The following is an 18,136-nucleotide window of genomic DNA, read 5'->3' as shown; positions in this document are numbered from 1 at the left end:
ACAGCTGGGAGCAGCTTCTGCCATCGCGTCCTCAAAGCGCATCAAGGCATTTCCAACAGAAAGCCTCCCCAAGTCTGGAGGACCCCACCTTCAATCTGGCCTTTCCCAAAGTAGCTTGCACCTGTCACTCATGTGCAGGTGTGTTTTTAAAGGGGCTCCTCAATTACAAACACGTGGGAATCCTGGAATGGCTGCTCAGAGATGTCACCAGCCTCCACACAGTGAGAACTTTTCAGGGAGGGATTCTGGGTGCCAATGTGACTTCAGAATGCCTTTGGCGGAGGACACTAACAACTTATACAACACTGGTGTTCTGTATGTCATCCTTTAGAAAACACTACGCCAAACCAGGGCCGTGCCAACAGAGAGCTGCAGGTGGTGGGAGCCCAAGAGGTAATGGCAAAAACCCTTCAGATCTAGGTCCATGATCACTGAACACAGCAATCCATGGGTCTGGAGTGGAGACCAAATGTTTTCTTCAGTTGTATATGTGTGATGGTTAATTTTGTGTCAACTTGACTGGTCAACAGAGTGCCCAGGTATTTGGTCAAACCCTATTCTGGGTGTGTCCATGAGGCTGTGCTGTGGATGAGATTAATGTTTCCATCAACACACTGAGTAAACCAGATTGTCTTCCCTAATGTGGGTGGGCCTGGTCTAATCAGTTGAAGACCTAAATAGAGCCATAGGCTGATTTCCCCAAATAAGAGGGAATTCCTCATGCCTGAAGGCCTGCAAGCTGGATTATCAGGTTTCTCTTGCCTTTGGGCTTAACCTGAACACCAGCTCTCGCTGGGTCTCAAGCCTGCGGGCCTGCAGACTGGGAATACGCCATTGGCTCCCCTGGGACGGCAGCTGGCTGACTCACCCCGCAGAACCTGGAACTTCCATAGTCAATTCTTTCTACAGAGACTGACTATAAGGAATTGGCTCACACCATTATGGACGCTGAATACAAGTATACGCGTATGTATATGCGTCTTATTGGTTCTGTTTCTCCAGACCAATACAATGTTGGGGGTGCCAAAAACATGTATACACCTGACTTGTATCCAATCTTTTGTTATTGGTATATACTCGTATTGGATATTACAATTTAATCAAGGTTTTTCCTTTCTTAAAGTGTGTGCACATTTTTTGGCACCCTCTGTCTATTTGCTACTTTGATATGCAAACTCTACACATTTATTTAAAAGCATCATTCCATTTATGGTAGTTTGGGTCCTTTTATCTTCTGAATCCGTGTATTCTAAAAGTATACTATTTTGCAAAGTTGCTCATATTTCGGCATTAAAAATTGATTGTCATATGCAAAACGGTCAGGTACCCCTGATGTAAACCGCCATTGATAGAATTCCTGAAAGGGAGAACAGCTGAGAGGGGAGCCTGGCCTGACCCCCTCTCCCTGCGGGGGGCTGAGCCTCCCACCCCCAGGAAGCCTCCACAAACACCCACAGCACCTCACTTTTCTTGTCAGTTTCCCCAGCTGCCCCTTCTTGTCACCCCCAGTGCCCAGAGCTTATCACAACACACTGTGATAACCTGACGTTTGCCCAACAAACCGAATGGATTGTCTGCAGACGTTACACACTAACGTGGCACTACCGCCCTAACAGGAACCAGAGACCGACAGCCTGCACCTGAAGATCGTTTTAGAAGCTATATTTTCTAAATGACTTCACCGAAACCTAACAAAGTCGGATATTCTACCACTCCACATAAAAATACCGAAAGTATACATGAAAAATAACTCCAGGGACTATAAAGCCATGTTTTACATAATCGTAATAAAAAGATGAGCTCCTAATTGGGAGAATTAAGTCACTTAAGCGAAGGGTTTTAGATGTGCTGCCAATGAAGGTATGAGAGACCATGGCCAGTATCTCGGACACGAACTCAGCCAAAGCAGCAACATCCTAGACGGGCGAGGAAAAAGGCCCCAGAATGGGGGGGGGGCAGGCAGCATGGAAAAGGGGGCCATGCAGAGATCACCTCGTGCGTCCACACGGCCTACAGGACACAAGCCTCCAGAAGGCAGGGCAGGTCATCCGGCTGTCCCCAGCCTAGGCTAAAAAGTGTCCACCCAGAGTGCCTGCTGTGGGGGCACATTCTCATGGCTAATTGGGTGTTCCAGGTACGTCAGTCATGGAAGAACGAGGTCCTATGCACAGGCTCTGAGCGGACAGTGAAAAGTCAAATTTTGACTCGTGAACAGCAGGGGTCAGACGATGCTGAGCGGCCTAACCACCTCCTCCTTCCAGCCCACGGGGCTTTGGAGCCCTGTGCACTGAACTCAAGCTTCCTTCCAGGCCATGGTCATTCTCGACCAGGAAGCATTCATGCAGTTTTGCTCTATTATGGCAGGATGGGGGAATGTCGTCAACGCACACACATTCTCCAGCAAGCCGAACCATGTTCCCTGACTGGGCCACGAAGCACTCACACCCCCAAACCGGTGTACCTGCATTTCCTTCATGTCCGCAGGCCTGGCGCTCAGAACCACCGACGGGGACGCTGAACTAACCAGGTGCCTCAAAATATCCTGGAGAGTTTCAGAGACTGCATTCACAGCCACCGCCTGGTCCTGCCGAGAGACAAGGAAGTCGCCAAATCATTTCATACCACGCATGTGCGCAAAAGGACAGGCAAGTGTTTGGCTCTCCTCACTATGGCCCCGAGACAAACAAACTTGGGGTCACCAGGGCTCCGAGAGGTCAGATTAGGACCCGTGAGCTGTCCAGGAGAGAGGGTTCTTTCTACTGATCTCAGAAGTCATTTGGCTTATTTTAAAAGATGGTAAAAATAAGACGTGTGCAGCACAGAAATATGTTAATATTTCTGTATATATCTTTTCAGTCTTTTCTCCCAAACATACAGACACATGGTTTTTCTTTCTTGCCCATTTGATCATTTTTTTTTGAAATTAAAAAGTATTCAAATAAATGGAAAGGCCTGATAAGACAAACTTGCAGAAGAACAAACTTGGACGACTTACGTTGCCAGGTGGCAAGCTCTATAAAGCTCCAATAATTAATACCCGACAGAATGTTCATGTTCTAGAGTGTTCACAATACCGCTATTCATGACAGCCCAACTGGAAACTCCCTCAGTGCCCACCAATAGCCACACACATCATCAAATGGAGTAAAGGGCAGTGAGCACAGACACACACACACACACACACACACACACACACACACGTCACACGATACGGCTGGATCTCATGGACAGTGTTGCATGAAAGCAACCAAACACAGAAGAGCACATACTGTATGATTCCTTCCTATGAAGCACCAGAACAGGCAAACTAGTCCATGCGGTTTGTGCAAGGCAGAATTCTCAGATGACCCCCAATGAGTCAAGCCTTCCTGCACCTTGAGTGCAGGCAGGACCTGAGACTTGCTTCCAGCCGATGGATACGGCAAAGGTGATACAATGTCAAAGGTTATGTTATACAAGACTTCCTCTCAGCAACCTGGAGAAGAGCGTCTCCTGCTGGCCTTGTAGAAGTCAGCTTCCACGTGTGAGGGGCCACAGGGCATGGGACTGCAGAGGCTTCTGGGAGCTGACAGCAGCCCCCAGCTGAGAGCCAGCAAGGAATCGGGACCTCAGTCCTACAGCCAAAGGAACCGACTTTTGCCAACAACCACAGGAGCCTGGGAGAGGATCGTCCGCTCCAGGAAGACGCAGTCAGCCAAGACCTGAGTACAGCCTGAGACCCTGAGCAGGGCACCCAGCTAAGCCGTGCCCAGACTCAGTGACGGAAACAAGGCAGTAAATACGAGTTGTTCTGCGTGCTAGGTTTGGGGCAGTCAATCACGAGCACAGGTAGCTCACGCACACTGGGAGTCAGGAGCATGGTTACCTCTGGGGGGGTGGGGGAGTGAGTGGGAGGGGGCAGCGGGGTCTCTGGGGAGCTGGCCCTGTTCTGTGGTTGAGCTGGGTGCTGGGCTCTCGGGAACTTTTGGTGTGAAAGTTCCAACAAGCTGGACACTTACAATAGGTGTACTTTTCCGTCTGTCATATCTCAACAATAACTTTTTTTTTTTTTTTTTTTTTTTTTTTTTTTTTTTTTTTTTTTTTTTTTTTTTATTAAATTTATTGAGGTGACAGTTGTTAGTAAAATTACATAGATTTCAGGTGTACAATTCTGTATTACATCATCTATAAATCCCGTTGTGTGTTCATCACCCAGAGTCAGTTCTCCTTCCATCACCATATATTCGATCCCCCTTACCCACATCTCCCACCCCCCACCCCCCACCCCCCACCCCCCTAACAATAACTTTTTTTAAGCAGGCAGGATCTATTTTCTGAAATCTCAATTAAAAGCCTTGCATAAATATTATAGCTTCCATTTTAAACTCTTAAAACCTGGCTCTGGGTGGGTCCTGGCTAACAGAATGTGTCACTCTGCTGGCCGCACTGGCATCCACGCCGCCGTCATGCCTCGGCTTCAGGAGAGCACCTGCAGTGGAGCGAGTGGTTGCCAGCGCCTGGTGGGCTTGGCCCCAGGTCTGGCTCTGCCACTGACGTTCCCAGGGCTCTCTGGTGTCCCTCGTCACCTCTGATAAATGCCATCACTGTGGGGCTCCAGCCCATCCCCACCCTGCTCAGGGAGGCAGGATACTTACAGGACTGGATTTCCTCCAGGGCTGCAGACCTACTGAAAACCTGCCGACTTGTGGGCTGGAAGTGATTTCGGAAATTGGTCGGCAGTGCCCCAAGGACAACTGGCTGGCCAGGCCTTGTTATAGCAAACTCTGGCCAAAACTGCCATTTGTTGAAAATCTACTCTCTGTCAGGAATTCTAAACTAGTAATAATCAATATAGCTAATACTTACATCACTCTTAGGATGTGTCAGGCTCGATTCTGTGCACTTATATGTATTAACTAATTTAATCCTCACAACCACCTTGAATATTATTGTCCCCAGTTTACAGATGAGGAAACTGAGGCACAAAGAAGTGAATTGATATGTGTAGGACTCGTAAGCGGCAGAATTAACATATGGACAGCTGGTAAGAGGCAGAGCAGGGAGTCAAACCCAGGCAGTTAAGGGGCCAGGGTATGCACGTACAACCCCTCTGCCATCACTTTTCTCTTCCATACATCCCTGATATACTTATTCTTTTTAATTGAGGTGAAATTCACATAACATAAAATTACTGCATTTCAGTGGCACTCAGTACATTCACAGTGTTGTACAACCATCACCTCTATCTAACTCCAAAATATTTTCACCATCCCCCAAAAGTAAACCCCTTACCCAGTAGCAGTCATTCCCCACCCCTCTCTGCACAAGCCCTGGTAACCACGCGTCTGCCTTCCGTCTCAATGGATTTGCCTGTTCTGCACATTTTATAGAAGTGGAATCATGCAACATGTGGTCTTATGTGTCTGGCTTCTTTTGCTGAGCATGATGTTTTCAGGGTCATCCGTGTTCTAGCACGTGGCAGAACTTCACTCTGTTTTATGTCTGAATGATACTCCATCGTACGGATGGACCTCATTTTGTTTGTCTATTTTTATCTTTTTGAACCCCCCCAGTTTCTCCTCACTTTACAGAGGAGGACACCAAGGGGTGAAAGATGGGGTTTGGGGTGCTCAGCTGTCAGAATCCATCACAACACTTAATACGCACCCCTTGTATAACTAAAAAGTCCGGCAAAAATTGCACTTCTGATGTGTGCAAGTTAAAATAATTCAAATTCATTGTCTTAAAAAAACAAAACAAAAAACCGCTACATCTAGATCAAGGCATGAAAGGTTAAAATATTTATAGACCAAGAAACTATTAAATTCACACATTTCAGCGGGGATTATCGCGGTAGTTGAACAGTCCGAAAGAGGGTAAAATTGCAAGGAAATGGCGTAAAAGAAACCGCAAAGGAAGCACCAGATAATCTAAGCCTTTGGTATAAAGGATTTTGTATGATCTTTCCAGGACCTGGAAGTGGCGACACCAACATGACTAGCACCCCAGCTCCCTGCTCCCAAATTCACTTCTCCAAACAGCTAAGACGGTGGGAGACAGGGAGGAGGCTGCCTTCAGATTTGGGGTGCATCTTTGCACAAACCGTGGAGAGAAAGGAGGCATGGCCTGGGAGCCAGCTGGACTCGAGCTGTAGGTGAGCACCGCAGGTAAGAGAGCAGGTGTGATGATCAGGTGTGCTAGAACCCCGAGGAAAACCTGGGTTTCCTCACTTTGATGGCTCTCAACCTCAGCAGCACATGCGTGCTTTAAAAACTGCCCAGCCCAATTAGAGCTGGTGGAGGCACCCCCAGCAGGCTTCCGGATGCTTAACAGCTACCAGGTGCTTCCAGGTAGAGCCAGGAATTAATCCATCATAACATGACACATTTGCATGTACGTCGATGGAGGAATCATAGAAACCTGTGGACTGACCTCCCCGGGTGCTTTGGGCTGGATCGTAATGGCCATTTCTGGCACGCTGACGAATGACCACCTGATCTGAATGTCCTCTCTCTTATCTTCCATGGTGAGCTCCAGCTTGGAAAAGAAAAAACATAGGTTATTGCAGGGCTGCTCTCTCCACCAGAGCCTCACCGCGCGCGCGCGCGTGTGTGTGTGTGTGTGTGTTGATTTCCTTAGACAACTGCTTAGCCTGTGCCATACTGTGCGCTTTCAAAATGGAAAGGAGGGTGCCAAGCTCCCCTCGACCTCCCCCTTCACTGTATGTACCTTGCCCCACCCCTAGCGCTGTCCTCTGTCTCCACCTACAACTCAGAGAGGAACCTCAGGGTTGGTGGCTGAAAGCCAGATGTCATTGAAACTCTGCAATCTCCTTTAAATGAACAGTTCTCTGTCTGTATTCTGCATTTCTTTTCTGGGAGTGTCACCAAGTGTAAAAGAGGAGTAACAGAAAGGAACCAAGGTGCCTGATCCAACACACGCTCACACGTCCCCCGAGAGCTGTGCACAGAGCACATGGGTTCGACCCTCCCTTGCCTGGGCCACCACACATCTCACTGGACTCCGATCTGTCACAGCACCCCATCCAACCCTCCCCATCTGTCGTGGCCGAAGAATGGCCCCCCAGAGCTGTCCATGCCCCGATCCTCAGTACCTGTGAATATGTGACATTATGCAGCAAAAGGGACTTTGCAGGTGTGGTTAGCATAAGGACCTTGGGATGGGAGCTAATCCGGGGGTATGCTGGTGAGCCCAGTGGAATCACAGGAAGAGGCAGGCAGATGACCACGCCAGAGATACGACTTGAAGATGAAGGAAGGGTGCCAGCCCCAGTGGTGGGGCTGCCTCCAGAAGCTGGGAACCGCCTGCAGCTGACAGCCAGCGAAGAACCAGCCCTCACACCTACCACGCAAGGAGCCGAATTCTGCCAACCCCTGAAGGAACAAGGAAACAGATTCCCCGCCCCAGAGCTTCCAGAAAGGTAGGCAGCCCCCAGCTCCTGGATTTTAGCCCTGCTGCACACCAGACCTCCAGAATGGGAATCTGCTACTTGTACATTGGTGCTGTTTTGAGCTCAGTTTGCGGTCATTAGTTTCAGCAGCCATAGCAAACTAATACACCAGCCTTTGTTTTTCAGCCAGAGACAAAACTCTTAGCTCTTGCCATCTGCATCCTTCTCCCCACCACCCAACAGAAGGGAAGGGAAGGATGGCTTCAGCCTGTGTTTTTAAGGACTCGGGACTCGGACCTCATGTTAGCAAGATGGCGAGAGAAACGATGCCCCTTGTAACTCCAGAACAAGTTCACAAGCATTTTGACGCCACAGGTCCCTGAGTCGTCCCCACCGGGGTAGGGGTGGAGCAATCAGCCCTTTGTGCAGCTTTTATCTGAAGAACAGAGAAGTGGAACGCCTCTTGCCTTGGGCATCAATAATTCACCCACCTCCAGCAGCTGCCTCTGCCTGGAGAGGCAACCCACAGGCTGCTTTCCAACTGTGCTAAGGGATCAAAGATCCTATCGTGTTAACCGTGTCTGAGCTTAACCGTGTCTGAGCGGCTAAAATGACACATGAACCCATCTCAGAAACCACATTGCCTCCGTTAACGTTCGTGGTCCTTGCTGGACTCAGTCAGTTCTGAAACGTGCCCCAGACTTTGAAGTTATTTTCTAGTCACATTGTCCAAAAAACGGGGGGAACAGGAGGCATTAGCATCTGACAAGTCCGGAGATCAACACTTAACTTCTTCAACTCAAAAAGGGGGTGTTATTGGCGTGGGGTTGGGGGGGGTTCTAGATTTCAGAAAAAAAGCCATTTTAGGTGGCCAGAAAACCTTGTTTGCTCTGCTTATTTAAAACCATGTCTTTGTACACAAAGTATATAGAATATCATCTTCGCTCGTGGGCAAGAATCCTGGATGACTTGGGCTCATCCCCCAAGTTAGAGCGAAGCACAAGGACCCAGGAGAGGAAACACAGGGCTGAACCAGCAGTGACCCTAAAACAGACCCAGAAATTTGCAATGTTTACACACCAGCTAAATGGGACCTTCGGTGCACATCTGCTTAATGTGAGACACACAATTACGTGAGGGTTCAGACATCCAGAAATTTCCCTCATAAGTCTATTATAATCAGGGTATGTGTCTCTCTATGTAACTGTTATGTATAATTATGAATATTCATATGTAACTATACATACGTTATAAAGTAGTTATATATGGTTATTAGACTGATTATACTATAGACTATCTGAACAACAATGGTCATACTCATTTTTTAACGTATACAAATAATAAAGGGTCTTTTCAACTTGAGTTTTTCAAAAACTAAACAGAGGAATGCACCCCCACTGCCCCCAAGCTGTTGTCTGTCCCAGGCTGCAGTTGACTTCTGCGGGCCAGATCTGGTTCTAAAACAGACACTTTCGTCATCTCACATGCCATTTACCTGATTCTACCAGGCGACCACACCTGATTTGTTTACCTGCCTTGAAAAATAACGTATCTCCCATTCTTGATAGATGGGCAACCGCTAAATTCATTATATATACATTGTGTGTGTACACACATGTGTATGTGTGTATACATAATATACATATCACACATGCTCTTATTTCCTTTAGATACAATACAGAAGGTTACGGTTTGAAAATTATAAATGAATGGTCATTCATGAAAACATGGGTAGCCACTGTCACCCCAATAAACTTTAATTAAAAAAAAGGAAAGAAAACATGGGTACCCACAGCCTTGTGATCACACCAGGCTTGAGAACTGTTTTCCTCACTTTACCTGTAAATGAAATGGGGACAACCGCACACCATACTGCTGGCACCCAGTGTCCTCGGGAGAGGCTGGCCCGGTGCTGACGACGAACTGAATGGTCTGGCCCACCACATGACAAGACACCACCTGCAGGAGGAAAGACATAACAAGCTTCAGTGGAACTTTATGTGAGTGAGAGAGAGAGAGAGAGAGAGAGAGAGAGAGAGAGAGAGACAGGGAGTTTGTATCACAGACATCTCTATTTCATTGAACAAAATAATCTGGACTTTATAAAATCAGCAAGGACAAAAACTTAGAATTTCAAACTTGGAAAAATATCCAGATTCGCATCTTTTCCACTATGCAGTGGTTTGAAAACTAGAAACAATACTTCTCATCTTCTCTTCCTGATGGATGGCTCAGGAGCTAATCTCTTTCTTGCCCAGATCTATGAGGTTGGTGCAAAAGTAATTGCAGTTTAAAAAGTTAAAAATAACTGCAAAACCCACAATTAGTTTTGCACCCACCTAATAGTTGTTAAGCTCTTTCCACAAGTAAAGATTTTTTTCTTGCAGTATTGCTTTGTTCTATTTCTCCACACCAGCTGATTTTAAATTCCACTCCCAGACATTTCCACATTCACACAAGTGAAAGCCATTAGCCATCGTCAATCACTAAAAATGAGCCTTAAAAATAAAATAAGCTATACATGTTACAAGTAAAAGATAAAAAATGTGCCCAGAACACAAGAAATTATTTCTACCTAAATAATGTTTAACCTAGCATGATCTTCAACAACGTGGGGCTAATTCAAAGAACATATGAAATATTAAACAGTTAAGAAATTATACAGCCCTAACCAAAACAGCAGTATAAAATGAACTCGTTTAAGGACCTCTAAGACGAAGGCAAATAATTACCCCAGGCATAAACCAGGCCACATTCCCCATGTAAATCACAAAGCATCTCAGACGGATGACTGACTATTGTAACCACACAGAGAAATACCCAGTTCCTACCACAGAATCCCTCTGTAGGCGCAGACCTCCTAGAACGAGGTAGGCCACCCTCCTGGCAGAATGCCACGCAAGCCCAGGGGAGGATGACTTCCAGGCCAGGTGCCAAGTGTGCACAGGCTGGGAGGAGGGGTGGTGCGGGTGGGGGAGGGGAGCTAGTAGGCAGCCTGTGTACCTGGTAGCATCCAGCCATCAGGAGACTAAGAGCAAGACAGGACAGGAAGGACCCCCATATTCCCGAGGGAACTGATGACCCCACATTGGAGGGTGTCACTTGGGAAGGAAGAGAAAAGTCTTTCGTTCTCTGCGGTTTCTCAGAATCTAAAGTACCAAGTGGAAAGATGATCAGAACAGTACCTTCGTCAGGCCTGCCCTTCCACAAAGTTCAGGCTAGAGCGTCTGCCTTTCCTTCCTTACCCCTGGCTAGCGCCTTCCTTCCCACGCCCAGCGTCTCCCCACTCAGGGCCCACCTGCCCCCTCCAACAAAACCTGCCCTGTACATCGGGCCCCATAGCAAGGGGTCAATTTCCAGTGGCCACTAAAAGACGTTGACGGCACAGACCTAGAAAAAGGAAATCTTGCCTGTTCTCAATACTGGCAGAAAATTGCACAACCCTTACTTTCATCCATTCTTGTAGGCTGCTCTCAGAAGATGGATTTACGTGGATTAATTACAATATCTTCACCATGTTATTGCATCTCCAGAGTTCACAGAAGGTTGGAATAAAAAAAAATGTTTGTATAAGAAATGTCGTCTATTCATTTTAAAAATAAATGCTCTATAAACAATCCTTCTTGGAGGGACATATTTTGATGCCAGATGAGTTACACACACAAATGACATGACACAGAGAAAGTTCACTGTCCCTTGTCTCAACAGCCCACGTCTTTTTTCTGCATAACATAGAAAAACAGACAATGACTGGTGGTTTACTTCTGTTCTTTCTTTGTAATTTTCTATACTGAGTTCATTAGAATTTTACCAAGAAAACTGACAGCTTTACTAGTACCCTGACTCGAGCAAGAAAGAGTTGGTTTCCCTTGGATCCATTCTTCAAGAAGCTTCCCCACCACTCCATTCCTTGATAAATAAATAGCTCAGGCACTTGATTAAAACCAACCAACCAACCAACCAACCAACCAAACAAACAAACAAACAAATTCAAAAAGACCTCAAAATTTCTGGAATATAAGACTCCAAAGGTTACAATTACCATTTAAGTCATGTCAAGAAGAAAAGTGCCATCACTAACAGTGGGGCATCTACAGGCCCGAATGTCTTTTCATTGAGCCCCCTGGAGGGTCTTCCCAGCCCAATGGCCTCCCAACCCTCTAAAAAAGGCCAGTCACACAGACCAGCCAATTCTTGCCCTCTCTTGACTGTTCAGTTGGAAACGCTACTCTGATCCTGCCCTCACCATCTCAATGTGGCCAAACAAAACGCTGCCACCGTTCCCGTGAGTCCAGTTGGAGGAACAATGATTAGGGCCACGTCCTTTCCCAGGGCAGCCCCTGCCCCTGCCACCCTGAGAACAATAACGCCCCATCTGTCAACTGGAACAAAATGGAAAGGAGGTTTTAAAAATAAGTCATCTTCTTTTAGTGCATGAAGGTGTTATCCACAACGGAGATTAAACTCCCTCACCCCAGCGGACAGTGCAAGGCCTCACCGTCCCGAGGGTCCCCCTCTTGGAACAGCAGCATCTGGTGAAATACTGAACAGGCCCTTCCAGCTGGCTCGCTTTCCTAAGTGGCCAGAATGTCCGGCGTTGACAGCTACCTAAATACTAGCGAACAGGTAGAGACCCTGACCTTATCCCCAGTGTCCCGACCCAAAACACACCCTGTTTACGGGGTTTCCTTCTGAATTTTCCAGGTTCACTCCTCAGCACCTCTCAGCCACAGGGAGCCATTGCATCCTTGACACTCGGGCTTCCCTCGGAAGCAGTCTGACTGTGATACTCGATCTTTCCAGTTAAAAAGAAACGCTACCCAGTGTCTGCAATGCGACTGAGGACTTCTCCCAGAACAGAAGTGAACCAGCGGGCCCCAGAGCAGGACTCACGGGGCCGACAGCACATAGCTGAGCACCCCTGAAAACAGGTGCCACAAACCCACCGGCTTTATTCTTGAGATACTGTTTCCAAAGCAAGCAAACAACTCCTTGGTTATATAAACCATCTCAAAATCAAGCACCAGACGGCTGAACTGTGCACTCCAGACAAACCCCCTTCCTCTCTACGTAAGAGAGCATTTTATGGAGGGTGGGGGCCCCAACGGGGACAGTCTGGAGCTCAAAAAGCATGTTGACAAAAGAACATCCAAACCTGTAGAGAACTTTTATAAAAATTGATTGGAACCAAATAGAGGATCCACCTGGAAGCAAGATTGCAACAGACTGAGACGCAGCCTTCCTGGAACGGCTGATGGCAGTTTACTTTGTGCGTTTGGAACTAAGGAGGGAACAGATTATAAGGAGGTGGGAGAAAGCAAGGTGGGGATAGGATTACAGGAGAGTTAACAAAATCACCCCCTCTTGAGATCGGTTTTGAAAAGAGGAACTTCAAAGGTGTGTTAACCTGGGTACACAGAAACAACAGACAGGGCTGGCTTAAGGCAAAGATAATAAACCTTTTATTGAAGAAGTTAGATGCCTGAGGCGTGCCGCCCTCCATGACCCGCCCAGGTGGGGATTTATGATCAGGTCACCTGTGGGGTCACCTTCCGCAGAACCCCTTTCCATCCACAGGCACCTGGGCTGACACACTGTGCTTGTGTGTCCATCTCCTCACGACCTGCACCCTGCATTCACCTGTCTGTGCTCCCTCCAGCTCAGGACTTTTAATACTCGCATCTTATGCAAATGGATCTTATCTTGAAACTCTGTTCCAAGGCTTAGCCGGTGGGACCAAAGAATTCCAGCCCCTGCACTCCCGAGTTTTGCTATTGTTCACCAGCCAGAAAGTCCGCTAATACCTTCACACCCCACTGCAGTCTTTCCACTTTCCTTTCCAATTCAGCATCTTGTACAGCTGTCTCAGCTCCTTCTCTTAGAACATTCTGGAGAACTGGAAATAATTTGAACTCGAAACACAGCCGAGAAAAACGCATCTAAAAGGGTTTATGTCATTGAACATTTTTCACTTTAATCACGCTCTGTGACATCCAGAGCAGAGAGCGCCAAAATTAAGTAGAAGTAAAGACCCTTCCCGAATCATTTGGCGTTCCCAATCAGATTTCTTTCCCAGCTCTGCAAGCTAGTCTCGCTCGCCTCTGTAAAGATTCCTTAAGAAAGCACGAATCTGATAGAAAGTACCATTTCTACTCTGGAACAGAGACTCAGTTTAAAAAGTAAAAATCCATTAGGGCGAAATATTATCAGAACATCTACTTGCCCATTCACTCACAACATATTGCTGAAGATGGATTTTTATACGGTGAACTGAGTGAACTGGGAGGGAAGATGGCAGCCAAGCCCAAGGAATGCTGGGCAGATGCTCTACGTAATGTGATGGAGGGGTGTGCCTTGGGCCCCACAGGCTCCGAAACCCCACCCCCAGCAACAGTACCCATCCCTTCTGTCGGGAGGCTTTAAAATGAACAATGAGGCTTCCAAGAGGTCCTATCATTATGTAATAGGGCTTAATACACACATTCTTTAGCTTCAAAATCTGTGAACGTGAAGTTCTTAGTCGACTCTCTGAATAAGGGAACACATGCAAGACATTTCCTTTCAGGTGAAGGGCAGGGAGGAATTGGGTCTTTTCCAGGCGGGCCCACCTGGGGCCAGGTCACTCTGTCACACCTACGCCAACGCCCAGGCTCTGGATTCAACATACAGATAAAACCACAGCTTGCCAGTGGATCCCTTCACCCTGTCTTCTCCGGGTGAAGCCAGGCTGCACAGTTCTGTACTCTGTAACCCAAACAAACAGGTGGCTGTCCCAGAAGGCCTTGCTCCCTTCAGGGCAGCCTCCACCCTGGGTCACAGAGGGTGGGGCCTCCCAGGAGGAATCCCTCTGCCTGGTCCTTGGTAAGCTCTGGTTCAAAACAATTTTACAACCTGTTAGCATTTCAGCATAAATACTAGGTTAATGAAGTACCTGGAATTTCAAGTTATGCAAAGGAAAAAAAAAAAAGTCAACAACCAAGCTTCCTACTTGCAACCAGAGACACAAACATGGAGCATTTTGAAATGGGCTACGCTTGCAAACCAAGGGGCGCACCAGGGTCTGGGAAGAGCAGAGGAGACCCCGGGAGCTCGCAGAGAATATCTCAGTATACAAACGTATGACCGACAGCCTTACGGAGGAGAAAACCCGTGCACACACCATGCCCAAGACACGCCTCGTGCTGCTGCAGGCGCCCCGACACACAATGCACAACGATTCTGGGGGAATTCCATGCAATCGCCCGAGTTCATATTGCTCTGGCTGTACGAAAGCAAAGGCTGCTTAGTGCCTTTCAGTTCTCTTTTTCTACCCTCATTGTCTCTTTCATGCTGAGGGTGGGAGTAGGCGCTTAGGTGAAATAATAACAATACAAAACTAATAGTAACGGCACTGGGTCAGCGGTTGGAGCTCATCTCTGGGGTCCGACTGGGGTTCAAATCCAGCCTCTGCTACTTACCAGCTCTTGGTCACCTTGGCTGAGAGCCTTAGCCTCTCTTTGCCTCAGTTTCCTCCTCTATACAGTGGGCACGATACATGTTCAGGCAGAGGAGTGTCTGAACACCATGAGAATGGACTCGAGCCATGGCCCAGGGCGGGTCACACCTGGTAGCCTTGGCAGTGATAACGTGGCAGGTACTGCACAGGCTGGCGCCCTCCTAGCCCTGCCAGGGAGGAATGAGTACTTTACAGACAGAACCTGCAGCTCAGGAGACAAGGAAATGCCCCAAACAAGCCCAGATCCAACTAGTCACCATTTCTGGGCTTCCCAGCTAGGTCCCCATGATGGGTGGGTTATTACGTTTATCTAAAACTTCAACCGACAGTTGATCATTAATCAGAAGACTATTGATTTACAAACGGCACTGAAAACAGAGGTAAATAAGTTTTCACCTGGCCTCACACCAAGAAAGCCAACATCGCTCCCAGCATTTTAATGGGTAGGCTGTCCAAATAAACGTTACACTCAGAGACACTTACGCTGCTTCCTAAAAGAGGCGCACGGCTGTCTCAGAAAGCACCTCTCACAGCGCAACCCCCCAAACCCTGGTTCACGACGGAGGAGTTTCCATGCACTGAGCTCGTGGACCTCACGCCTACACTGTCACAGAGTCGCACGTGGGACTTCGGGGCCCAGGGAGGTGCTGGGAAGGGCTGTTGCTGCATCGTGTGGAGGAAGAGCTAGCTGGCAGGCCACTCGTGATATGGGTCACAGATTCTGGAGAGAGCCTCTCCCAGGATGTGAGGAAAGAGAATGTAGGTAGAAACTCACTGCTCCGTGCAAGAGCATAATTACAGTCTGACAGAAAAAAGAGTGCTCGCGCATGTCGACACTGGACTGGGAGGCAGGGAGCCCGCAGAGGAGTTTAAAGGTGACAGCTCCCACGCAGAGAGCCCCACCGGGAACGCCTGTGCCTCTCGGCACACCCGGGCCCTCCTGGCCCTGCCACCCGGCCTGGGTGCAGTGTGTGCCTGCACACAACAAGCCATGGTGACAGGGGCACCTTCTAAAAAGATGCCCTGCCAGGCAAGCCCAGTTCCATGCAGGGGAGAAGTCCCTCAGGAAAATGCCACCACCCCTGCAGGGCTGCAGCTGGTGATAAACAGATCCGGGGTCTTTGTCCCCAGTTGCTGGCACACAGCTCCCAGAGCCCTGGGACTCTCTCCAGGGGTAACAGTGTGTTTTGAGTGCTGGGAGCTGGGGGCCCCTACATGGCTTCAGGAGGGGGGCTGGTCACCAGCAAGATCACGACAGGACTAGAGGGCTGCCACGTGGGACCCTAGTCCCGACCTCCTGGGCGGGGACAGGAGCCCGAGGTGAGTTCAATCCCCAAAGGCCAGTGACTTAACCAGTCATGCTCACATAATGGAACCTCCATAAAAAACCCTCAACAATGGGGTTCTGAACTGGTCAGCATGAAACGGTGCTGGGAAGGTGCTGCCCCCAGAGCGGGACGGACGCCCTGTGCCCCCACCCCCTACCTGGCCGTTCCTGAGTTATATTATAAACTGGTAATAGTCAGTGAACGGGTTTCCTGAGTTCTGTGGGCTGTTCTGGCCAATTATCGAGCCTGAGGAGGCATGGGGACCCCCGACTTTATAGCCGCTTGGTCAGAAGTGTGGGTGGCCCAGACTTGGGACTGGCGCCTGGAGTGGGGATGGTCTTGTGACCTGAGTCCTGAACTGCGGGGTCTGGGCTTACTCCAGGGTAGTCAGTGTCTGAATAGAACTGAGTTCTCAAACACCCAGCTGGGCTCCAGAAAGTTGGAGAGCTGGTTGTTGGGTGAAGAACAACCCACACTTGGGGTCAGAAGTGTTGTGAGTAAACACAGCTCCTCCAAAGCGGCAAGCTATGACTTCTGCACGTGTCACGGGTCCTGAAAGACAACTTCAGCTACTGGGGGCTCCTGTGCGAGGCCCAGTGTCTGTGCGGAGCACGGGCTGGGAGGGTGCTCATGGACCAGGTATTTGCAAAGGCGACCACTTTGGCCCACAGGGGTCTTCAGGGCACTGGCAGAGGGCACCAGGTTCTATTTCTTGGGGGCCTGCAAGGAGACTCAAAACCAAACACAACTCAGGAAGATGCCCACAAGGGCAGCCCAGAGCCCCCATTCTCATCCAGGTGATCAAAGACGTGAGCACACACCAGACCCCTGAGTCCGGGCAGGCTTGCCCATCATTAGCTCAGACGCCAGGCGCATGTCCCTTGTTGGCGCTGAGTTAGAGAGATGAGACAGATACAACCTGATGCTACGGAGGGAACTTAGAAAGGGGAGGGTGATGGCCTTGAAATCACATGCCTGTGTTTATTCAAGAACATTTGTTTATGGGCCTCTGATTCCTTCTCAAGAATTATGCAGAGTAGAGGGAATACATGACGACGGATTCCATATACATTGTGGTTTAGATCCTAAAAGGACCGTATTGTCAGCATCCTGCCCAATATGGCAGTTGGAGAACAGCAGCTCCTGGAACAACAGTAAAGGGTCCTCATGCATCCTCACCTCCATTAAATGTACAGATGTAAAGGGACCTCCCGCTGGGGAAGCATTATGAGAGAAACTCTGATTAGTCAGGTTCAGTCCCTTTGCAAAAGGGCACCCTGAAATGTGCTGCGGCCGACCAAGGTGCTCGGCCAAGAGTGGAAAAGGCCGTGTACAGGATCCAAGCACCTGGGCGGGTCCCACTCCCAACTTCCCAGAAGCCAGGCACATCCCAGCAGGGCCCCATGCTCACAGGCGTTACAGCGACACTCAACCCCACTGGACCCACTTTCCCACACTGCGCGGGGGCCAGGGGGGCCTGTCCACCCAGCTGGCCAGTGGCTCGAGGACAGCACTAGCCACAGCATGATGAGGCAGTGACAAGTTCTTATTTCCTCATCTGGCCAAGAAAACATAAAAGTCACGAGCTGTGAAGAAACTTAGAAAATAAAACGGGACGGTGTGTGGACTCTCCCACCTGCATGTGGTTGGCACAAAGCCTCTGAAGGAACAGTGGACAGCGGGCAGCGGTCCCACCCGGGGACCAGAGCAAGGAGGGCTCAGTGCCGGGACCCAAGGGCAGTCTTTATGACGAGAAAGTTTATACACTCCATGTTGTCTGGCACTACTGCAATTGTATTAAAACAAACAGCTAAATCATCCACTTTCAAAGGCTGCTTCTCTGGCATTACATACCAAACTTTTAAACATGGTCTACGGCTATTTCCAGTCTCTGCTCCCTCCTCTACACCCCTGGGGCGCCCC

The 18,136-nt window shown here is 48.8% G+C and overlaps 1 protein-coding gene across 2 annotated transcripts in view; it reads right to left on the bottom strand.

Moving 5' to 3' along the window:
- C2CD2 (C2 calcium dependent domain containing 2) overlaps positions 1–18,136 on the bottom strand; it is a 49,702-nt gene that overhangs the window by 20,654 nt on the left and 10,912 nt on the right. For both annotated transcript variants that reach the window (XM_019745721.2, XM_074325014.1), the window contains exons 3-5: positions 9,230–9,349; positions 6,412–6,516; positions 2,462–2,584 (exon numbers count right to left, since the gene is read on the bottom strand). In XM_019745721.2, the coding sequence (XP_019601280.1) occupies positions 2,462–2,584; positions 6,412–6,516; positions 9,230–9,349 (348 nt within the window). The remainder of the gene's footprint in view (positions 1–2,461; positions 2,585–6,411; positions 6,517–9,229; positions 9,350–18,136) is intronic.

The sequence above is a fragment of the Rhinolophus sinicus genome, linkage group LG01, assembly GCF_036562045.2.
Source record: "Rhinolophus sinicus isolate RSC01 linkage group LG01, ASM3656204v1, whole genome shotgun sequence".
NCBI lineage: Eukaryota > Metazoa > Chordata > Mammalia > Chiroptera > Rhinolophidae > Rhinolophus > Rhinolophus sinicus.
Note: the sequence above shows the minus strand (reverse complement) of the source record. Positions and strands in the feature narration are given on the sequence as shown.